General features: G+C 46.9%; 1 protein-coding gene across 1 annotated transcript in view; it reads right to left on the reverse strand.

Moving 5' to 3' along the window:
• Nucleotides 1–442: 442 nt before the first annotated feature.
• The window catches only part of LOC137537164 (zinc finger protein 850-like), a 62,347-nt gene continuing 37,551 nt past the window's right edge, over nt 443–25,238 (reverse strand). The window contains exons 4-5 of the mRNA XM_068259286.1: nt 7,603–7,871; nt 443–2,229 (exon numbers count right to left, since the gene is read on the reverse strand). Of these exons, the coding sequence (XP_068115387.1) occupies nt 842–2,229; nt 7,603–7,871 (1,657 nt within the window). The 3' untranslated portion in view covers nt 443–841. The remainder of the gene's footprint in view (nt 2,230–7,602; nt 7,872–25,238) is intronic.

Here is a 25,238-nt window from a genome sequence, read left to right on the forward strand (position 1 = left end):
GGGACTTTACAAACCAATACACTGAGTAGCATGAACCAGTCCTACATGTATGTTGTGCAATTATGCTTCCTTGGCCCATATGCAAATAACTTTTTCTCCTATGTTATCTCCTAGGAGATCATTCTTACATATTATTTTTAAACATGCAGGGGAGGCTGGCACCACAAAAATAACATTCAGCTCTTTATTGGTCAGTCATTAAAAATGACGTACAGATCATCAATAAAGGTAAAAATGACAATAGTAGCGTAGCGACAGCCTGCTGTTTCCAGCTGATAAGCTCTTTTTAAAGCCAATGGCTGAGTGGCTTGACAAAGAGCTTATCAGCTGGAAACAGCAGGCTGTCGCTACGCTACTATTGCCATTTTTACCTTTATTGATGATCTGTACGTCATTTTTAATGACTGACCAATAAAGAGCTGAATGTTATTATTGTGGTGCCAGCCTCCCCTGCATGTTTGATTGGAGGATCCTAATGGTACTGGGGTCCTAGGCTTGGGCACACAGATATTCCTCCTATATATGGGTGCTCCTCCATCCTGTTTTTGTACATTATATATTCTTTTTAAAATTACTTTGAAGCACACTGCAAAATAAAAAGTAACTAAAGTTGGTGAAAAAGTAACTGTCACACTTATTCTGAGTATTTTCTGGCTTGCTGGTGGATTAAAGGGCATTTTATGTGAAAATACCACCTTGGAAAAAACTCATCAGAAAAAATGAATTGCAAATGGGCCCTTTTGTGAGAAAAATAAAACAGGCAAAGTGTATCAGAACACTTTTAGCAAAAACATTTCCCACACTCAGCACACTCAGTGATTTACAATGAAATTTCCCACACTCAGCCCATGAAAATAGGGTTTTTCACAGTGTGAGTTCTCTTGTGCGCGACAAGGTTTGATTTCTGTGCAAAACCTTTCCCACACTCAGCACATGAATAAGGCTTCTCACCAGTGTGAGATCTCTCATGTATGACAAGGTCTGATTTCTGTACAAAACATTTCCCACACTCAGCACATGAATAAGGCTTATCACCAGTGTGAGATCTCTCATGTGTGACAAGGTTTGATTTACTCGAATAACATTTCCCACACTTAGTACATGAATTTGGCTTTTCCCCACTGTGAGTTCTTTCATGTGTGACAAATTCTGATTTGGTACCAAAACATTTTCCACACTCAGCACATGAATATGGCTTCTCATCAGTGTGAGATCTCTCATGTCTGACAAGCTGTACTGTAAACCTAAAACATTTCCCACACTCAGCACATGAATAGGGCTTCTCACCAGTGTGAGTTCTCTCATGACTGACAAGCTCGGATTTCCTTAAAAAACTTTTCCCACACTTAGTACATGAAAATGGCTTCTCTCCAGTGTGAGATCTCTCATGACTGGCAAGGTCTGATTTCCGTATAAAACATTTCCCACAATCAGTACATGAAAATGGCTTCTCACCAGTGTGTAATCTCCCATGTGTGACAAGGTTTGCATTACGGCTAAAAAATTTCCCACACTCGGCACATGAAAAGGGCTTCTTACCAGTGTGAGATCTCTCATGTGTGACAAGGCTTGATTTACACCTAAAACATTTCCCACACTCAGCACATGAAAAGGGCTTCTCACCAGTGTGAGATCTCTCATGAATGACAAGGTTTGGTTTACACCTAAACCATTTCCCACACTCAGCACATGAATAGGGCTTCTCCCCTGAGTGAGATTTCTCATGTCTGATAAGGAGTGATTTATGCCCAAAACATTTCCCACACTCAGCACATGAATAGGGCTTCTCACCAGTGTGAGATCTTTCATGTGTGACAAGATGTGATTTAGTCACAAAACGTTTCCCACACTCCGCACATGAATATGGCTTTTCTCCAGTGTGAGTTCTCTGATGAGCGACAAGATTTGATTTGCATGCAAAGCATTTCCCACACAGAGCACATGAATAGGGCTTCTCACCAGTGTGATATCTCTCATGACTGACAAGATTTGATCTCCTAAGAAAACATTTCCCACACCAGGAACAGGAATGAGACCCTCCAGCAGGGGGAGAGCTGTGCTGGGTATGAGGTCCCTCAGGGTTAGACAGGTGAGGGGAGTCTGGGTGAATATTTGGAATAACCAGGATATCTGCAGGAGACTCTTGTCCAGTGACATCAACATCCGTTGTACAGCCTGTGGATACAGCGAGACAAGTCTCTGAGAGGTTCCTTATGCCGGGACTCCGCTCTGCAAATAGAGAAACATCATCACTTCCTGTTAGAGAATTCTGAGGGGAGGAGCAATTATCATTAGGGATGGTCAGAGAGCTGCTGATAATTCCAAGTTAATGCAAACTATATGCAGATTGGAAATGGACCAAATGGAGCAGCTGCATAACTTTGCATAAAATTAGCATACAATTTGCACCATCTCAGAGTTATTTGCATATCACTAACCATCCCCCGTTATGGTGAAAATACTGATTCCCAGCTGATACCAAGTCTATCTATGCGCTGGAGTGCTATTTCATCGACTGACACCAGGAGTGGGTACCCACGGAATTCATTATCCATGAACTTGGTGAGATCTATTTCATTACCTCAGTGTGAGACTGCTCCATGGAGATGTTGCACCGAAGAGCACTTACCCCCCTCAGTGATAAGCTGTAGACCACTGCACAGCAGGTCTTTTGCGGGACCCTCACTGCAGCTAAAGCAATGACCATACATGGAAATGCAGTAAGTTGTACAGCTTGATGAGACAATGGAAGCAATGTGTTACTCCTGTGACAACAGACCTCTATGTACTTATAGCAAGAGATCTGTGTTATGTGTGTAGAGCAATGTGGTGTCACTTACACATTCTTATTACCGCTATATCCTCATCTGAGAGATAAGATGTTCATCACCTTATAAAATATACAGAGACAAAGGGAGCCCAGATTGTGTAGTATCAATGCTGAGCTGGTGATTTGTGAAGTGTGAAGGGAAACTCACAAAATAAGGCTGCTTTTTAGGGCACCAGCCATATAGGCATGTGGAGGAATCAATCTGCACTCGGCTCCCCAGGGCTTCCTCTAGGTCTTGGTCACACTCTTGATAAAGCTATAGTTGGTGGGACAGGCCTGGTGGCCCAAGCTGGAGCCCGAGCCCTCCTGGTGAGGAGGTGACAATGCAAAGGGGGAAAGAGGCACCCGGAGCTGATACAATTGTATAAAACCAATAAAACTGAGAAGGAGTTGGCTTACCTCCAGGGTAATGTAATATACAGCATATGAATGAATGCATTTTTATATTACATATGTAATTTGTTATTAAATATATTATAAATTAGGTCATATAATGCTTATGTTTATATGTTATATTGCGTCCTATGTGGAAATGCTTAGACGAGATTGCGTTTTGAGCATTGCGTATCCTAATCTGAGTGCTCGCCCCTTCCCCCTCTGTGCTTGTCCTGCCTGGTGTCTCTCCATTGCTTTGGATCTTCCTGACACCACTGCCTCTAGTGCCCGGCATCTCCGAGTACATTGTGTGATGACGTGATGAGGCTGAGATGCCGGACACTAGAGGGAGCAGTGACTGGAGGATTCCCAGCGATGGAGAGGTGAGAGATGCACAGCTTCCACTGCACAATACTCTGCATATATACTATTGGGCAGGGGAGCAAAGGAGGGTGGGCACTATTCACCAAAGTGTAAGCTCTGGGTGAGGGAGGAGGGAAGCCCACAACCACCTGGGAAGCTATTGGCAAGGGAGAGGCTTATCACCAACATCATCATCTGTGGGAAGGAGGGGAGGGAGAAATCCCACCACCAGGTAAGCTGTGGGGAAGGGAAAGGGGAAGCCCATCACCACCAGGGAAGCGGTGGGGGAGGGAGAGGAAGTGAGGAGGGAAACAGAGAAGTTGTGGGGGGGAGGGAGCCCAACACCACCAGGGAAGTTATGCAGGAGGAAACAGGAAAGCTTACCATCACCAGGGAAGCGGTGGGAGAGGGAAAAGGGAAGCCCACCACCAGGGAAGCTGTGGGAGAGGGATAGGGCTTCCCAAGCTGAAGCTGGGGTGTTGTGGAGGAAGGGAGAAACCCACCACCACCAGGTAAGCGGTTGTGGAGGAAGGGGAAAGTCCAACACCACCATGGAAATTGTGGAGGAAGAAGGGGGAAGCCTACCACCACTGGGGAAGCTGTAGGGGAGGAAGGGGAGGGGCCCACAACCACCATGGAAGCTGTTGGTAAGGGTGAAGCCCACAACCGGGGAATCTGTGAGAAAGTGGGTAGAGGGGAAGCCCAGCACTAGGGTAGCTGTGGGGAGGGAAAAAGAAAGTCCACCACCATGGAAGCTGTAAGGGAGGGAAAAGGTAAGCCCATCAACACCAGGGAAGCTGTTGCATAGGAAGGGAAAGTCTACCAACACCGTGAAAGCTGTTGGGGAGGAAGGGGAAAAACCCACCACCCCCATGGAAGCTGTGGAGAAGGGAGGGGGAAGGTCACCACCACCACAAGGGAAGCTATGGGAAAGGGAGGGGCCCTCCGCCACCAGGGAAGCTGAGAAGGAGAGAGAAGAAAGCCTAACAACACGAGGAAAGCTGTGGAGAGAGGGAAGCTCAGCACCACTATTGAAGTTGAGGAGGGGGAGGCTGAGTCAACAACCACCAGGGAAGCCATTGCAGAGGGAGAGGGAAGCTCATCACCACCATAGAAGCTGAGGGGCGAGGGAGTCAGGGGAAGACCACCCCAGCCAGAGAAGCTGTGAGTGAGAAGAGAAGGGAAAGCCCAACACCATCAGGGAAGCTTACAGAACACCCCCAAGCTAACACCCTTCTACAGACTCAGGCAGGGAGCACACTTGTCATGATTTGTCTGCAGCACAAGTGGCCGTGCATCTTACAGAACACCCCCAGCTTACACCCTTCTAGAGGCTCAGGCAGGGAGCACACTTGTCATGATTTGTCTGCAGCACAAGTGGCCGCGCGTCTTACAGAACACCCCCAGCTTACACCCTTCTAGAGACTCAGGCAGGGAGCACACTTGTCATGATTTGTCTGCAGCACAAGTGGCCGTGCGTCTTACAGAACACCCCCAGCTTACACCCTTCTAGAGACTCAGGCAGAGGGCACACTTGTCATGATTTGTCTGCAGCACAAGTGGCCATGCCTCTTACAGAACACCCCCCAGCTTACACCCTTCTAGAGACTCAGGCAGAGGGCACACTTGTCATGATTTGTCTGCAGCACAAGTGGCCGTGCATCTTACAGATCACCCACAGCTTACACCCTTCTAGAGACTCAGGAAGGGAGCACACTTGTCATGATTTGTCTGCAGCACAAGTGGCCGTATGTCTTACAGAACACCCCCCAGCTTACACCCTTCTAGAGACTCAGGCAGGGAGCACACTTGTCATGATTTGTCTGCAGCACAAGTGGCTGTACATCTTACAGAACACCCCCCAGCTTACACCCTTCTAGAGACTCAGGCAGGGAGCACACTTGTCATGATTTGTCTGCAGCACAAGTGGCCGTGCATCTTACAGAACACCCCCAGCTTACACCCTTCTAGAGACTCAGGCAGGAAGCACACTTGTCATGATTTGTCTGCAGCACAAGTGGCCGTGCATCTTACAGAACACCCCCAGCTTACACCCTTCTAGAGACTCAGGCAGGTAGCACACTTGTCATGATTTGTCTGCAGCACAAGTGGCCATGCGTCTTACAGAACACCCCCAGCTTACACCCTTCTAGAGACTCAGGCAGGGAGCACACTTGTCATGATTTGTCTGCAGCACAAGTGGCCATGCGTGTTACAGAACACCCCCCCCCCAGCTTACACCCGTCTAGAGACTCAGGCAAAGGGCACACTTGTCATGATTTGTCTGAAGCACAAGTGGCCGTGCATCTTACAGAACACCCCCCAGCTTACACCCTTCTAGAGACTCAGGCAGGGAGCACACTTGTCATGATTTGTCTGCAGCACAAGTGGCCGTGCATCTTACACCCTTCTAGAGACTCAGGCAGGGAGCACACTTGTCATGATTTGTCTGCAGCACAAGTGGCCGTATGTCTTACAGAACACCCCCCAGCCTACACCCTTCTAGAGACTCAGGCAGGGAGCACACTTGTCATGATTTGTCTGCAGCACAAGTGGCTGTACATCTTACAGAACACCCCCAGCTTACACCCTTCTAGAGACTCAGGCAGGAAGCACACTTGTCATGATTTGTCTGCAGCACAAGTGGCCGTGCACCCCAGCTTACACCCTTCTAGAGACTCAGGCAGGTAGCACACTTGTCATGATTTGTCTGCAGCACAAGTGGCCGTGCGTCTTACAGAACACCCCCCAGCTTACACCCTTCTAGAGACTCAGGCAGAGGACACACTTGTCATGATTTGTCTGCAGCACAAGTGGCCGTGCGTCTTACAGAACACCCCCCCCCCAGCTTACACCCTTCTAGAGACTCAGGCAGGGAGCCCACTTGTCATGATTTGTCTGCAGCACAAGTGGCCGTGCGTCTTACAGAACACCCCCCCCCCCCAGCTTACACCCGTCTAGAGACTCAGGCAAAGGGCACACTTGTCATGATTTGTCTGCAGCACAAGTGGCCGTGCATCTTACAGAACACCCGCCAGCTTACACCCTTCTAGAGACTCAGGCAGGGAGCACACTTGTCATGATTTGTCTGCAGCACAAGTGGCCGTGCATCTTACACCCTTCTAGAGACTTTGTGGTGCTCTATCATTGCATTGTCTGCATTTATTTGTAACTTTTGGATGCAGTGAAATACATTGAAATCAGGAATGTGCGCGTTGTGCATAAAAAAGCAGAAAGCTGTATGATTCATAATCATTGGAAATATGCGAATGACATGCAATTCCCGAGCGGGCCATTGTCTATAATGGATAGTGCGGCAGTGGGCGTTCTGCTATGTGCAGCACAAGGCACATGATTCAGATAAGTGCGCTCCCTGCCTAATAAAGTGCCAGGTTTCTGTGTCTGTCCGTGTGCGTCAGGGTTCAGAATCACAAACACAATTATGTCAAATTTGCCATGCTTTTTCCTACAATTTCTTAAAGTCACACTGATTATGCCGCGATTGCGAAACCGCAGAGGAATGGAGATAAAGCCCCACCCACACGCTAGATTTAAGTCGGCTGAGGCAGCTGATAATCTGGCATGTGTATAGCAGCCTCCTACCAGCAGTCATCACCCAACCAAAGATCTGCCAGGCTGACCAACTCAGCCAAAAGATGGCCCATACCTTTGTTGTGACCCCGCCCACTGTGTGATGTCACATTGCTGCTGCTCGATCAGCCCAACAGAAGGGCAGAAGGGGATGAGTTGGCGGTTACCAGCTGTGTACAGTAATGTACAGTGATCATTATCAGCCTACCTATTACAGGCCGGTAGCCCTATGTGTGACAAAACAGTGCAGGGAACTCCAAAGCAATCAGGGTGTCTGTACTGTTATTGTTAGTAAGCTGTCACCAAATACAATCAAGGGAGAAAGTTTGAATTAACAAAAATCTATCATGAGTACATAGGATAACCCCTAATATGGCCAGTCTGTGAGCAGTGACACTGTCATAATAACTAGAGATATTCAATATTTAATGTTGATTACTAACCGGTTCCACCCTCTATAAGCGGATCCTCATCTATAGTTGTCCTCCTCATGTCTCCCTCCTCCAAAGACTGCTGATCACGCCTCACATATGTCTCTTCTTCTTCCTCTTCTTCTTCCTCTTCTTTAATCACTCTTATTATTATACCTTCCTCTGTAAACTGCTGATCATTCCTCACATACGTCTCTTCTTCTTCCTCTTTAATTACCCTCATCATAACACCCTCCTCTATAGGCTGCTGATCACTCCTCATGTTCTTTGAGCTCAGATCTTATTTCTGAAAAGGATAACACATTATAGCTGTAAGATAGCAGTAATAAACAGAGCACAGAAAAGAACATAATTTGCTAGGGGGTGATAATATCCCATAAGCTGTGGTCTCCTGCACATTCAGCACCACAGCCCTCTCTCCCAGTGTGCCTTGCTCATCATCTGGTGCTTCTCTCCTCCTCTCCATGCACACATTCCTGGGAGGTTACAGCAGTGACGGCAGCGGTAGATGGATGAGGATGTGAGGAGAGAACAGCTGGAGACAGAGGAAGATAGGAGCAGAGGCCTGCAGCTAATTAGCTATAAATTATCATTACTTATGGCTCTGGCACCTGATGTACTAGGCAGATGGGACAGCAGCTCCATACCCTGACCATACCTGAGCCCACCTGTCCATCACCTCCTAACCCCAAACCCTCCAAGAGCCGTAGGAACAAACCTCTCAGTTGGGACAGTGCCAATACCAGGACCAAAGCAGCAGAGGCAACCCAACCCCTCTCCAGCTGCTGCCTCCATTTTCTCTGCCTCTCCTACCAGCCACGCCCCTTGTTATCTGGCTCCACCCCTAGCTGTGACACACCAGCCATCATCTTTGGGCAGACTCCAACCTCTCTCACTGTGGGACATAAAACTCCTGTGACTGCAGTAATAAACACAGATGATAGCAGGTGTATTTAGATGCACGATTTATAGCATAAGAAGTATTAGAAATCTAGAACCTCTGCTCTGCCCAATATATAACAATTATGTCCACCCCGAACTCTGCTCTGCCCTATATATAACAAGTAAGTCCTCCCCGACCTCTGCTCTGCCCAATATGTAACAAGTATGTCCACCCGGACCTCTGCTCAATATATAACAAGTATGTCCACCCCAACCTCTGCTCTGCCCAATATATAACAAGTATGTCTACCCCGACCTCTGCTCTGCCCAATATATAACAAGTATGTCCACCCCGACCTCTGCTCTGCCCAATATATAACAAGTATGTCCACCCCAAGTTCTGCTCTGCCCAATATATAACAAGTATGTCCACCCCGAGCTCTGATCTGCCCAATATATAACAAGTATGTCCACCCCGACCTCTGCACTGCCCAATATATAACAAGCATGTCCACCCCGACCTCTACTCTGCCCAACATATAACAAGTATGTCTACCCCGACCTCTGCTCTGCCCAATATATAACAAGTATGTCCACCCCGACCTCTGCTCTGCCCAATATATAACAAGTATGTCTACCCCGACCTCTGCTCTGCCCAATATATAACAAGTATGTCCACCCCGACCTCTGCTCTGCCCAATATATAACAAGTATGTCCACCCCAAGTTCTGCTCTGCCCAATATATAACAAGTATGTCCACCCCGAGCTCTGCTCTGCCCAATATATAACAAGTATGTCCACCCCGAGCTCTGCTCTGCCCAATATATAACAAGTATGTCCACCCCGACCTCTACTCTGCCCGATATATAACAAGTATGTCCACCCCGAGCTCTGATCTGCCCAATATATAACAAGTATGTCCACCCCGACCTCTGCTCTGCCCAATATATAACAAGTATGTCCACCCCAAGTTCTGCTCTTAGATAAATGAGCTTAAAAACCAAATTCTTGGTAAATAGAGGAGGTAGTGGTGGACTTACCTCCTCCAAGTAGACACACAACGACTGTAGTAAAGACAGTCAATATATTTTATTTATGAACTCCAAATATGCAACGCGTTTCGCAGGTTTGATCCCGCTTCATCAGGCAATAACAACGGAGCAATAGCATATGTGGTCAGTAGAAGAGCCAGGCACCTCTGGGTGCCTGGCTCTTCTACTGACCACATATGCTATTGCTCCGTTGTTATTGCCTGATGAAGCGGGATCAAACCTGCGAAACGCGTTGCATATTTGGAGTTCATAAATAAAATATATTGACTGTCTTTACTACAGTCGTTGTGTGTCTACTTGGAGGAGGTAAGTCCACCACTACCTCCTCTATTTACCAAGAATTTGGTTTTTAAGCTCATTTAGCTTCCTTTTATCCTTTTGGCGCCTCTGTTCTCCTGCATAATATTGAGTCCACCCTGGGTGGAGGGTTGAACCCCCTTTTTCTCATCTACAGAGAGCGACTTCTTATTCCTGAGTGGGGTCAGGAAAATCTCCCCACCTGCCTTTACAGTGGTTGCCTAATGGTAACCCTGGTTTGTGAGTATTAATATTTACTCTATCTAGTAACCATTTACCAGTACATATTACACTATTGGGGCTCTTGGTGTTCCTTGTTTTTACCAAGTTCTGCTCTGCCCAATATATAACAAGTATGTCCACCCCGACCTCTGCTCTGCCCAATATATAGCAAGTATGCCCACCCCGACCTCTGCTCTGCCCAATATATAACAAGTATGTCCACCCCGACCTCTGCACTGCCCAATATATAACAAGTATGCCCACCCCGACCTCTGCTCTGCCCAATATATAACAAGTATATCCACCCCGACCTCTGCTCTGCCCAATATATAACAAGTATGTCCAACCAGACCTCTGCTCTGTCCAATATATAACAAATGTGTCCCCGACCTCTGCTCTGCTCAATATATAACAAGTATGTCCACCCAGACCTCTGCTCTACCCAGCAGCTTTTGACACAGTAGATCATCCCCTACTCCTCCAGTCCGTCCAGTCCATGGGCATTCATGATCTCGCCCTGGCCTGGCTTTCATCCTACTGCTCCTTCACGACCGCCTTCAATTAGTCCTCATCCACCCCCAACCACCTCTCGGTGGGAGTCCCCCAAGGCTCGGTCCTTGGCCCCCTACTGTTCACCCTATTTACACATCTTCCATTGGCAAGGTTATCTCCTCCATGGGTTTTAACTATCATCTGTATGCAGATGACATCTAGATCTACCTCCACACCCCTGACATATCCACTACTACCATGGACAAGGTCTCCTCCTGTCTATCAGCCATCTCCTCCTGGATGTCCGCTAGGTTCCTGAAACTAAATCTAGACAAAACGGAATTTATGATCTTCCCACCCCGGCCATCCATGAACCTCCCAGATGTGCATGTCACTGTTAACCACACTACCATTCGCCTTACCTCTCAAGCCCGCTGTCTGGGTGTCAGCCTGGACTCCGCACTCTCCTTCACTCCCCACATCCAAAACCTCACAAAGTCCTGCAACTTCCACCTTCGTAATATCTGTAAGATTCACCCTTTCCTGACCTCTCCCACCACCAAACTCCTCATCCATGCCCACATAATTTCCTGCCTTGACTACTGCAATGCCCTTCTGTCTGGTTTCCCTATGACCCGAACAGCCCCACTGCAGTCCATCATGAATGCGGCAGCCAGAATTATCCACTGCTCCCATCGCTCCCCCACAGCGGATCCCCTCCTTGAATCCCAGCACTGGCTACCTATCCAATCCAGAATCAGATTCAAGATACTGTGTCTGACCTACAAATCTGTCTACAAAACCTGTCCAACCTACATTTCCGATCTTACTCAGAGGTACACACCTAGCCGCTCACTCCGCTCTGCCAATTAACTTCGCCTAACCGCCCCCCCTCCCTCCCCCCACATCACCCGGTCCCATGCACGCCTCCAGGACTTCTCAAGAGCTGCTCTAACACTATGAAACTCCCTACCTTCACCCATTAGGGCAGCCCCCTCCTTCAACATCTTCAAGAAAGCCCTGAAAACTCACCTTTTCACACTGGCCTACTACCCCTCACAAGTGCTCTAAACCCCCAGCTGAACTGGTCCCCTACTTTTCGTGTCCTTACCTCTCCCTCTAGATTGTAAGCCTTTGGGCAGGGTCCTCCTCCTTTTGTGTCCTACCTGATAATGCACCTCCATTACTGTGAACCCATGCAATGCATCTGAGTGAACCTAACTTGCCTAGTCTCCATGCTCCCCTCCAGTGACTAAGCATTACCTTGTACTCATACTGTGCTGCATGATCTGGTCTTTCTTGTATTCAGGTATTGTCATTTTGCTGTAGGTCACCCCTAAATAATGTCTGTAACCTAAACTAATGTCCAGCGCTGCGTAATATGTTGGGGGTTTATAAATACAATAAATAAATAATAATAAAGTATGTCCACCCCAACCTCTGCTCTGCCCAATATATAAAAGTATGTCCACCTTGACCTCTGCTCTACCCAATATATAACAAGTATTTTCACCCCGACCTCTGCTCTGCCCAATATATAACAAGTATGTCCACCCCGACCTCTGCATTGCCCAATATATAACAAGTATGTCCACTTCAACCTCTGCTCTGCACGATATATAACAAGTATGTCCACCCTGACCTCTGCTCTGCCCAATATATAACAAGTATGTCCACCCCAACCTCTGCTCTGCCTAATATATAACAAGTATGTCCACCCCGACCTCTGCTCATTATATAACAAGTATGTCCACCCTGATCTCTGCTCTGCCCAATATATAACAAGTATGTCCACCACGACCTCTGCTCTGCCCAATATATAACAAGTATGTCCACCCTGACCTCTGCTCTGCCCAATATATAACAAGTATGTCCACCCCAACCTCTGCTCTTCCCAATATACTGTTTAACAAGTATGTCCACCCCAACCTCTGCTCTGCCCAATATATAACAAGTATGTCCACCCCGACCTCTGCTCAATATATAACAAGTATGTCCACCCCGACCTCTGCTCTGCCCAATATATAACAAGTATGTCCACCCCAACCTCTGCTCTGCCCAATATATAACAAGTATGTCCACCCCGACCTCTGCTCAATATATAACAAGTATGTCCACCCCGACCTCTGCTCTGCCCAATATATAACAAGTATGTCCACCCCGACCTCTGCCCTGCCCAAAATATAACATGTACACCCCGACCTCTGCTATGCTCAATATATAACAAGTATGACCACCCCAACCTCTGCTCTGCCCAATATATAACAAGTATGTCCACCCTGACCTCTGCTCTGCCCAATATATAACAAGTATGTCCACCCCGACCTCTGCTCTGCCCAATTTATAACAAGTATGTCCATCCCGACCTCTGCTCAGCCCAATATATAACAAGTATGTCCACCCTGACCTCTGCTCTGCCCAATATATAACAAAGTTCCAGTATAGTAGATAGCACTCCAGGTCACAACAACAGTTCAACACTAGGGATACTCAGCAGTACGTTTCATATAGTATCACACTCACCCCGTCAGTTGACCACTGCTAGACTGGTCATCAATCGCTCGTGTGATATCCTGCACCGCCTGTGCTGTAGTTGCTCGTCCCTCTCCTCCACTTAGGCTCTTGTTGTCCCCTCCGTGTTGTATACACCTCATGAGATAAAAACTCACATAGTACAGCTCTGTAAAACTTAAAAGCTTTTTAATTCTAAAATACACTCACAAGCGTTTGTTGGGTAAAAATTCAGATTCCTACCCACATTGCGTTCTACCTGATGTCAATACTTTTTTCCCCTAACTCCATCTAGTGTTCAATTTGTATATTGGGGTGGCGCATACAAGAGGAGAAGAGAGAGGTAGGAAAAGGTATCTACAACATATCAGGAGCACCTCTGCACCAGAAGGAAATTAAAATATTGGATCAAGGTTTAAAACATGCTCCAAAGCAACCGATAAACAAGTTTAATACATATGTGGATTTACAAAAATATGCGAGAGTGCTGAATATTAAGAAATATTTTCTAAATAGAGAGGGACGAAGCAATAGGGCCAACCCTACCTCAGAATATTTGCACACAGGATTGCGTAACAGATCCCTATTTAATCCACAGGATAATTCTAATAAGAATTGTGTGGAGGTCTTCAAAAGGATGGTGGAAAAGGAAATCGAGCAGATACAGCCTAAAAGGACTAGGGGGATGACTAAGATGGCAAAGGAAATGTTAGAGGAAAAGAAACTAGTAGTGAGACCAGCGGACAAGGGGGGGGGGGGGGGGGGTTGTTGTTCTTAGTCAAGAGCAGTATGGGGAGGAACTGGAAAAATTGGTCAGTGATCCGATTACATATAAAAAACTTAGAGGGAACCCATGCAAGACATATATGGAGGAACTGCGAGCACTATTGAGAACAGGATTAGACCAAGGAATAATTAATGACAAGGAATTTGCATCTCCTATCCCGACAGCACCAAGAACACCAATAATTTATCAAGTGCCAAAAATACATAAAAACGCAGAAAAGCCGCCGGACAGGCCCATCATCAGCGGTATTGGCTCAGTCACGCATCGACTGGGACAATATTTAGACCATTTTTTACAGCCGCTGGTGATGGGCCTGCCACAGGTGGTTAAGGATACCAAGCACATGCTGCAAATCTTGGAGGATATGGTGGTGGAGGAAGGGGATGTGTTAGTAACTGCAGACGTTACGTCGCTTTATACAAATATACCACATCAAGCAGGTATGGATGCAGTCAGATTTTTCCTGGAGAGAGACCCAATGATGAAACCAAAGCAAAGGGATTTTATAATGAATCTATTAGAATTTGCATTGACCAGGAACTATTTTTGGCATAATGGAACATATTTTTTACAGATCAAAGGATGTGCAATGGGGGCGGGATATGCACCTTCTTTCGCAAATATATTTATGGGTAAATGGGAACAGGATGTTTTGGGCCAGGGGGGAGACAATAGAATCTTGCAATGGGGAAGGTTCATAGACGATTTATTTATGCTATGGAGAGGAAATGAAGAGGACCTTCCTGATTTTTCAAAGGACTTAACCATAACACTCTCAACATTGAACTGAGTATGGAAGCTAGCAGAGACTCGATTCACTCTTTAGACTTGAATATTGAAAAGAGGGAAAATAGGCTAATTATGAAGACATACTTTAAACCCACAGACCGAAATGGATATCTGTCTATGAAGAGCTGCCAACACCCTCGATGGCTGAGGGCAGTTCCGCGAGGACAATTAATGAGGATGCGGAGGAAATGCAGCCAGATGGAGGATTATCTAGTACAATCACAGACTCTTCTGGAACGGTTCGTGGAGAAAGGATATAAGGAAGTTGACATACAAAGGGAAATAATGAAGGTAGGAAGAATTGACAGAGAAGATCTCCTGGGAGATAGAGTGAGGGCAAGAGAAAATGATAGGGCAAATATCCCGTTCATAAGCGACTTCTCTTTACAATTTAGACAAGTTGAGCATATTTTTAAAAAAAATCTGGCCTATATTAAAAGAAGACACAACATTACAGAGGATATTGCCCGACCAACCCAAGTTCGTATATAGAAAAGCAAAAACATTAAGGAGTATCCTCGCACCCAGTTGTGTAAATCCACCAAGAGAAGTGATTCCCCACTGGCAGCAAAATGTTTTTTTCCCCTGTAGAGGGTGTGTGGGGTGTGCTGATGCCTCACCAGTGAGATGCAGGGAAGTTATAGCAACAGCTAAAGGAACTACTTTCAAAATAAAACAGAACATCACCTGCAACACAAAGGGGGTTGTGTACCTCCTATGGTGTGAATGCAATTTACAATATGTGGGTAGGACAACCAGGCCCCTAAAAACCAGAGTGGGGGAACATATGGGCAACATCAGGAGGAGCTTCAGAGGACATAGTGTGTGTTATGATCGCTTCTGCAGCGTTTACTGCTGACTGCAGTGGTATTGCAAACCAAGCAGTTCTAATGTCATTACATGCATTTGCTTGCATAGTTTGGTTTGCACTTAAACTAGTTGCTGATTCCATCTGCAGTCGCTCTGAAGTTAATGACAGTTTAATATGCTTTTGTGTAAACAAACATTGTCTGCTGCAATGGAGGGGCAATCCCTTTCCTGCAGGCTGCATATCATTGTCTGCCTTTTCCTGCTATCAGCCTGTGATTAATTACCATTCACTTTCCGGGAATCTGCAGGTCTGCTCCCATTGGATGACCTCAGTATAAAGAACTGCTTCCTGCAATGCCTCATGGGCTACCATAGTCTCAGATTCTGTCTGTTACTCTGCTCGTGCCCCACCTCGTTCCTAGTCCGTTTGGACTGCGCTGACTCCTGCGAAGGGGTCAGCGAGTCCTCCTAGTTCTGCTTTTGTTTCTAGAAGTTGTTACTTTGCTTGTCTTGTGTCATATATTGGTTCATCGCCAATATATACGCATACTTGCACGTTTATTATTTTCCTTGTATTCGTGTTACGTTGATACATCAGTGTCGCTGATATATACGTACACGAACTGTTTATATCCTATGTTCCGTTAGTCAGCGTTCCAGCACGCTGAGCTAGTTATCCTGTTCCTGGTCCTGTTTGTGGATTGCGTTCATCTCTGCGAAGAGATAGCGAATCCTTCTGAGTCCTGTTCCCTGTATTACTCCAGTCTTAGACAGAGTTCCTGCTTATGTCATATATCGGTTCATTGCCGATATATACATATGTTAGTCAGACGTTACAAATAGTTTCATTGATAGCTGTAATTGTAATACGCTAGGAAATCATACTTATTGTATATTTATCTGTGTTACGTTCATCTATCTTGATCCTGTTATTTCCTGACTATCCTGTCCTGTTTTTGTGAGGCACGCCATTGCTGCAAACGCATTGGCTACCTCATTCCAGTCTGTTTTATTGTGGACGCTTGCTGTCACTAAGTAGTGGCTAGTTAAGCAAGCGTTCATTCTGTCTACCTGTCCTGATCTCCTCAGTCCTGGTTTATGCGCTCAGCGCTACTTTGCGCTGAGACGTTATTACGAAAGTGTTGTTTGTGGCTGTTCGGATCTGCACCGGCTCTGTGCACCACAATCTCCTATTGGAGTCAGTCCTCTCCTCCACTAAACTGGGGATATCCTGATTCCTTGTGCTGGTGTGTGTACCTCCTTCACGTCAGCTTATGTGTTGCATGCTGACTGTGGAGATTACACCTCCAAGCTTAACATTGTGTCGGAACATTTTAGAATCCACCATCAGTCTGATCCCAGAACTCTGAGGTTCTGTGGTTTAGAAAAAGTAAAATATTCATGGAGGGGAGCCAACAAAGTTAGGGAGATATCAAAAAAGGAAACGCAATAGATATACGCAATGGGTACTCTTCAACCTAAGGGTCATAATATTGATATTGACCTAAACTGCATTATTGCCAACAGTTAATCTCGTTTTTACAAAAGGGTCAGCCCCATTGCAATTATATATATGTATATATTCTGTACTGTTTCCTATTGTTATTATCTATCTATACTATCCATTTCTAATGTGTACATGGATTTTAGCCAATTAAGTGTTACTTGATGCCATTATGTGTACTTTGAGTATCATATGGATAGTCTGTCAATATACAAATTGAACACTAGATGGAGTTAGGGGTAAAAAGTATTGACATCAGGTAGAACGCAATGTGGGTAGGAATATGAATTAATTCTTTTATTAATTGAATGTTTTAGTGGAGAGCTATTGGATAGGTTTTATCAATTTATAAGACAGTAAGCTGCTGCTGTTTGTATGTTACTTTTCGAATGTAAAACGGACCACTCCCTGCATGCCTCCCTGGCTGATAACGTTATTGCTAGGCTGGGACGCATGAGGATCTTGGAACGCACGTGGCGACGCAGGGAACGTACGCGTCCACACGTACGGTTAGCATATGACGTGTATGGAGAGGAGGGAAGTAGGAGGTGCAGTGGCAATATATACCTGACGTCTGATGGGCCAACCACGCCCCTGATGAGTCACGCGGAGTGACGAAACGCATCGGGTGGAGCCTATCAGACGATCAGGAAGTGCAGAGGCCGGTAACGCCGAGTCTGGGACATTGAGGGAAACTAGCAGCGGTGACGTGGTGTATCTTGTCGGCCTGTCCGGGGGAGAGCCCGTTCACAAACTCTGTACGCTGTTTACCCAACAAACGCTTGTGAGTGTATTTTAGAATTAAAAAGCTTTTAAGTTTTACGAAGCTGTACTATGGAGGTTTTTATCTCATGAGGTGTATATGTTACGGCCAGAACCCGAAGTGTGGCCACTTCTAGTTCTTGTCGGCCACTTCGGGTTCTGGACGGCCAATGTGCGAAGTGGCCGCAGCGGAGCGGCCAATGTGAGAAATGGAATGTTACGCCGTCTCGCTGCGGCCAAATTGATGACAAGTTGCTTAATTTAATGAAATATAGCCGGCGGCAATGTAATAGATGAAGCCGCCGGCTTTCGCACTGCCTTTCTCTCACACGAGCGATTGATGACCAGTCTAGCAGTGGTCAACTGACGGGGTGAGTGTGATACCATATGAAACGTACTGCTGAGTATCCCTAGTGTTGAACTGTTGTTGTGACCTGGAGCGCTATCTACTATACCGGAACTTTGTGATTGAGGTGGAACTGACGCCTTATTGGAAGCGCATACAGACTGTTATTACGAACTAAATTATACCAAGAACTGTGATATAACAACTTTTTATGTTGGTAGGTATTTAGATCTTACCCATCATACTGTGCGCTATCATTAGAACCAGTAAATTGTACCAATATATAACAAGTATGTCCACCCTGACCTCTGCTCTGCCCAATATATAACAAGTATGTCCACCCCGACCTCTACTCTGCCCAATATATAACAAGCATGTCCACCCCAACCTCTGCTCTGCCCACTTTATAACAAGCATGTCCACCCCGACCTCTGCCCAATATATAACAAGTATATCCTCCGTGACCTCTGCTCTGCCCAATATATAACAAGTATGTCTACCCAGCTCTGCCCAATATATAACAAGTATGTCCACCCCGACCTCTGCTCTGCCCAATATATAACAAGCATGTCCACCCCGACCTCTGCCCTGCCTAATATATAACAAGCATGTCCACCCCGACCTCTGCACTCCCCAACATATAACAAGTATGTCCACCCAGACCTCTGCTCTGCCCAATATATAACAAGTATGTCCACCTCGACCTCTACTCTGCCCAATATATAACAAGCATGTCCACCCCAACCTCTGCTCTGCCCAATATATAACAAGTATGTCCACCTCGAGCTCTGCTCTGCCCAATATATAACATGTATGTCCACCGACCCCTGCTCTGCCCAGTATGTCCACCCTGACCTCTGCTCTGCCCAATATAACAAGTATGTCCACCCTGACCTCTGCTCTGCACGATATAACAAGTATGTCCACCCTGACCTCTGCTCTGCACGATATATAACAAGTATGTGCACTCCGACCTCTGCCCAATATATAACAAGTATGTCCACCCCGACCTCTGCTCTGCCCAATATATAACAAGCATGTCTACCCCGACCTCTGCACTACCCAATACATAACAAGCATGTCCACCCCGACCTCTGCTCTGCCCACTTTATAACAAGTATGTCCACCCCGACCTCTGCTCTGCCCAATATATAACAAGTATGTCCACCCCGACCTCTGCTCTGCCCAATATATAACAAGTATGTCTACCCAGCTCTGCCCAATATATAACAAGTATGTCCACCCTGACCTCTGCTCTGCACGATATATAACAAGTATGTCCACTCCAACCTCTGCTCTGCCCAATATATAACAAGTATTTCCATCCCAACCTCTGCTCTGCCCACTTTATAACAAGCATGTCCACCCCGACCTCTGCTCTGCCCACTTTATAACAAGTATGTCCACCCCGATCTCTGCTCTGCCCAATATATAACAAGTATGTCCACCCCGACCTCTGCTCTGCCCAATATATAACAAGTATGTCTACCCAGCTCTGCCCAATATATAACAAGTATGTCCACCCCGACCTCTGCTATGCCCAATATATAACAAGTATGTCCACCCCGACCTCTGCTCTGCCCAATATATAACAAGTATGTCCACCCCGACCTCTGCTCTGCCCAATATATAACAAGTATGTCCACCCCGACCTCTGCTCTGCCCAATATATAACAAGTATGTCCACCCCGACCTCTACTCTGCCCAATATAAAACAAGCATGTCCACCCCAACCTATGCTCTGCCCAATATATAACAAGCATGTCCACCCCGACCTCTGCTCTGCCCAATATATAACAATTATGTCCACCCCGACCTCTGCTCTGCCCAATATATAACAAGTTTGTCCACCCTGACCTCTGCTCTGCCCAATATATAACAAGTATGTCCACCCTGACCTCTGCTCTGCCCAATATATAACAAGTATGTCCACCCTGACCTCTGCTCAATATATAACGAGTATGTCCACCCCGACCTCTGCTCTGTCCAATATATAACAAGTATGTCCACCCTGACCTCTGCTCAATATATAACGAGTATGTCCACCCCGACCTCTGCTCTGTCCAATATATAACAAGTATGTCCACACTGACCTCTGCTCTGCCCAATATAGAACAAGTATGTCCACCCCGACCTCTGCTCTGCCCAATATATAACAAGTATGTCCACCCTGACCTCTGCTCAATATATAACGAGTATGTCCACCCCGACCTGTGCTCTACCCAATATATAACAAGTATGTCCACCCCGACCTCTGCTCTGCCCAATATATAACAAGTATGTCCACCCTGACCTCTGCTCAATATATAACGAGTATGTCCACCCCGACCTCTGCTCTGTCCAATATATAACAAGTATGTCCACACTGACCTCTGCTCTGCCCAATATAGAACAAGTATGTCCACCCCGACCTCTGCTCTGCCCAATATATAACAAGTATGTCCACCCTGACCTCTGCTCAATATATAACGAGTATGTCCACCCCGACCTGTGCTCTACCCAATATATAACAAGTATGTCCACCCCGACCTCTGCTCTGCCCAATATATAACCAGTATGTCCACCCCGACCTCTGCTCTGTCCAATATACAACAAGTGTGTCCACCCCGATCTCTACTCTGCCCAATATATAACAAGTATGTCCACCCTGACCTCTGCTCTGCCCAATATATAACAAGTATGTCCACCCTGACCTCTGCTCTGCCCAATATATAACAAGTATGCCCACCCCGACCTCTGCCCAATATATAACAAGTATGTCCACCCCGACCTCTGCTCTGCCCAATATATAACAAGTATGTCCACCCCGACCTCTGCTCTGCCCAATATATAACAAGTATGCCCACCCCGACCTCTGCCCAATATATAACAAGTATGTCCACCCCGACCTCTGCTCTGCCCAATATATAACAAGTATGTCCACCCCGACCTCTGCTCTGTCCAATATATGACAAGTATGACCATCCCGACCTCTGCTCTGCCCAATATATAACAAGTATGTCCACCCCAACCTCTGCTCTGCCCACTTTATAACAAGCATGTCCACCCCGACCTCTGCTCTGCCCACTTTATAACAAGTATGTCCACCCTAACCTCTACTCTACTCTACTTCGCAATATATAACAACAATCACCTCTTCCAGCCGCGTGTTCTCTCCACTTCCTGCAATTTCTCTTCCTGCTGTAAGACATCACTTCCGGTGTGTGAGATCGCCATCTAGTGGTGAAAAGGATAACTGCAGCATCTGTTTGTGGAATAACCTGCTCTCTGCCGACTAAAAATATTCTTATCATCATTGTTCTTTTAAAGAGACTCTGTATTAAACAAACAGTCCACAGAGTGGTAATTACTTCGGGAGGGGGAAGCCTTAGGGTCCCAATGAGGCTTCCCCCATCCCTGTAGCTGCAGGGAATCCAGCGCTGGCTCCTCCGTATCCTCCCGCAATCCTCCCCAACAAGCCTAACAAGGCTTGTTTTATTTACCTCTCTGGGATCCAGCGCAGGCTCTTCATTCGGGTTAAGGTGGAAATAGCCGAGCCCGATCGTATCTGCTCTACTACACCCAGACATGCCGCATCATCACCACCAGCAACAACAAAGCAACCTAGATAATCATGCGCCATTAGTTTAGCCATTGTCAGTTGATATAGCCCAGTGATTCAGGTGTGTGAGATGGTCACAGTAGATTTATCCAGGTATCCATAAGATCCCCCTGCCTGGGCCAATAGCAGGAGATGTATGGCTTGGTGCTAGTAGTAGAAGAGGAGGTGGTGGGTGTGGCCTGGTGCTGGTAGTACAGGATAAGGTAGTGGGTGTGGCCTAGTGCTGGTAGTAGAGGAGTTAGTGGGTGTGGCCTGATGCTAGTAGTAGAGGAGGTGGTAGTGGGTGTGGCCTGCTGCTGGTAGAGCTGGCAGTAGAAGAGGAGGTGGTGGGTGTAGCCTGGTGCTGGTAGAGCTGGTAGTAGAGGAGGAGGTGGTGTGTGTGGCCTGGTGCTGGTAGAGCTGGCAGTAGAAGAGGAGGTGGTGGGTGTGGCCTGGTGCTGGTAGAGCTGGCAGTAGAAGAGGAGGTGGTGGGTGTAGCCTGGTGCTGGTAGAGCTGATAGTAGAGAAGGAAGAGGTGGTGAGTGTGGCCTGTTGATGGTAGAGCTGGTAGTGGAGGAGGAGGTGTGTGTGGCCTGGTGCTGGTAGAGGAGGAGGTGGTGGGTGTTGCTTGGTGCTAGTAGAGCTGGTAGTAAAAGGAGAAGGTGGTGGGTGTGACCTGGTGCTGGTAGTACAGGATAAGGTAGTGGGTGTGGCCTAGTGCTGGTAGTAGAGGAGTTGGTGGGTGTGTCCTGGTGCTGGTAGTAGAGGAGGTGGTAGTGGGTGTGGCCTGCTGCTGGTAGAGCTGGCAGTAGAAGAGGAGGTGGTGGGTGTAGCCTGGTGCTGGTAGAGCTGGTAGTAGTGGAGGAGGTGGTGTGTGTGTGGCTTGGTGCTGGTAGAGGTGGTAGTAGAGGAGGAGTTTGTGGGTGTGGCCTGGTGCTGGTAGAGCTGGTAGTAGAGGAGGTGGTGGTGGGTGTGGCCTGGTGCTGGTAGAGCTGGCAGTAGAAGAGGAGGTGGTGGGTGTGGCCTGGTGCTGGTAGAGCTGGCAGTAGAAGAGGAGGTGGTGGGTGTAGCCTGGTGCTGGTAGAGCTGATAGTAGAGAAGGAAGAGGTGGTGGGTGTGGCCTGTTGATGGTAGAGCTGGTAGTGGAGGAGGAGGTGTGTGTGGCCTGGTGCTGGTAGAGGAGGAGGTGGTGGGTGTTGCTTGGTGCTAGTAGAGCTGGTAGTAAAAGGAGAAGGTGGTGGGTGTGACCTGGTGCTGGTAGTACAGGAGGAGGTGGTGGGTGTGGCCTGACATCCCCATGTAGATTGTGGTGGGGGAAGCATTCCCACAGCTGATAAACAATCATACTGCAAGTCCTGTACTCAATAGCTGCAGGGTCAGCCATACTATGCCAGGAAAAAAACACATATATAAGTAGATAACTAGCTGTTCTACTTACATAACAGATGTATTGTACTGTCCACATTTTGATTTCAGTGAATTTTATATAGTAAGTAAAGAAAATGCTGTTCTTGGCATTTGCCATCTTGGTTTCCTCTGACTGAAGCCAATCCTGATGTCATTTCCTCCCTTACTAATTTTTTTTTCTCCTAGAATCTGCACTGCCATAGCTAGCTTGCTTTGTAAATATGTGAGCACAGGAAGATCAGATGTCAGCCTCATGTCACTCTGAACTGCCAGCCAATCAGTGAGGATCAGTAATTTGGGAGTCGTGATGATAAGCTTCCTTCTTCTCGGCAATGTACCAAATAGAGCCAGGCTGACAGATGAGATGTATTACAGCAGCAACAGTTCTGATTAGATTGGAATGCTTGCAATGCAGGGTGAGGTTCCAGGCTACAAAATGAACACAGTGCAGTGGGTTATTGGAATGGTGATTTAGTGGCTAACAATCCCTCTTTAATCAGGCCTGGCATTACATTTGCTCGTCTAGTCGCTAAAATCTTGGTAATTAATTTATAATCTGATTTCAGAAGAGCTCTAGGTCTATAACTTCCAAAATGTATTTCCTCTTTACCTGGCTTCAGGATCACAGACAGGTGGGAGTGCCTAAACTTAGGAGGGGATCTCTTCTCCCACCAAAATGCCATTAAAGAGTTAAAGTAAATATGGATCTCCTATGTCCTGGTATGTTTTATAATAAATATATGGAAGCCCATCGGGTCCATGAGCTTTATGTAGCGTTAACGATTCAAGGGCCATAAATAAGTTATGTGGATCAATGGGGTCGTTCAACATGAAGTTTTCTTTTTTCAACAGTTTTGAAGAAAGTGAAGAGTGGCGCCATCAATTGCAATTAAGCTTATTTCATTTATTTAAGACACATAGACATATTGCAGCAGCATTAAACGATTCTTCGTTGCTGTGATATGTTTGTGTCCTAAATAAATTACCATATTTTCCAAACTGTAAGTGGGGGGAAAAGTCCCTGCGTCTTATAGTGCGAATAAAGTCCACCACATATGATCGCCCGCAGTTAGGAGACCATGGTGGCTGCTGTTCCCCTCCATGTCCGTGACGTCCTCCTCTGGTGTCCTGCGCTCTCCCTGAGGAGAGGCATTTAAGCGGCAGCCGCAGGCATCACTTACCAACCTTGGAGCCCGCACGAGCAGCTGCTTGTCTCATTCACTTCTTCCCCCTAGTGCCAGTACTTCTTGGTCACGTCATTACAGATGCAAACAGCACTAGGGGGAAGAAATGAATGAGACAAGCGTCTGTTTGCACGGGCTCCAAAGATGTTGAGTGATGCCTGTGGCTGTCACTGTATTACCTCTCGTCAGGGGGAGCAGAAGAGCCCAGGACGCCAGAGGAGAATGCCACAGACAGGGAGGGGAACCCGCGGCTACCACTGCTCATTCCAACATACAGGGACACGGGGGACAGAAGGGGGACAGAAAGAGGTAACAAGGGGGGATATAAGGCCGTCACAAGGGTGGACAGAAGGATGACATGGGGGGGGGGGGGCAGAAGGATGACACAAGGGGGATACAAGGAGGACAGAAGGAGGTCACAAGGGGCAACATAAAGAAGCCACAAGGAGGGGCAGGCATAGACCTCAAGGGTGAAAAGAGGAGACCACAAGGGAGGAGGGGGCAGAATGACACGGGGGATATAAGGAGGCCACAAGGGGGACAGGAGGACACAAGAGGTGGACACAGGGGGACAGGAGGAGGCCACAAAGGGGAACAGGAGAACAACACAATAATTGAGGGGAGAACATCTAGAAGATGCCCCTGGACCAGGCTTTCTCAACCAGGGTTCCCTGGAACCCCAGGGTTCCTTGAGTACTCTGCAGGGGTTCCTTGGCATTTTCCCCCATCGTGGGGATGTATAATGGAGCTCACTATAATAGGTGGTACTGTAACAAGAAGCACTCAATTAGGGGCTTAGGAGGCAGTATAATGAGTGGCAGTGTAATAGGGGTAGTTAAATAAACAGCCACGTATACTTTTAAAGACCATACCTCCTGCAAAATAAATGCAGGGGTTCCCTGAGATCAAAAAAATGTTTGCAGGGGTTCCTTGAGATCCAAAAGATATTTGCAGGGTTCCTCCAGGGTAGAAAGGTTGAGAAAGGCTGCCCTGGACCATAGACGCACCAGGTTTAGTATATT

The sequence above is a fragment of the Hyperolius riggenbachi genome, chromosome 10 (assembly GCF_040937935.1).
Source record: "Hyperolius riggenbachi isolate aHypRig1 chromosome 10, aHypRig1.pri, whole genome shotgun sequence".
Taxonomy (NCBI): Eukaryota; Metazoa; Chordata; class Amphibia; order Anura; family Hyperoliidae; genus Hyperolius; species Hyperolius riggenbachi.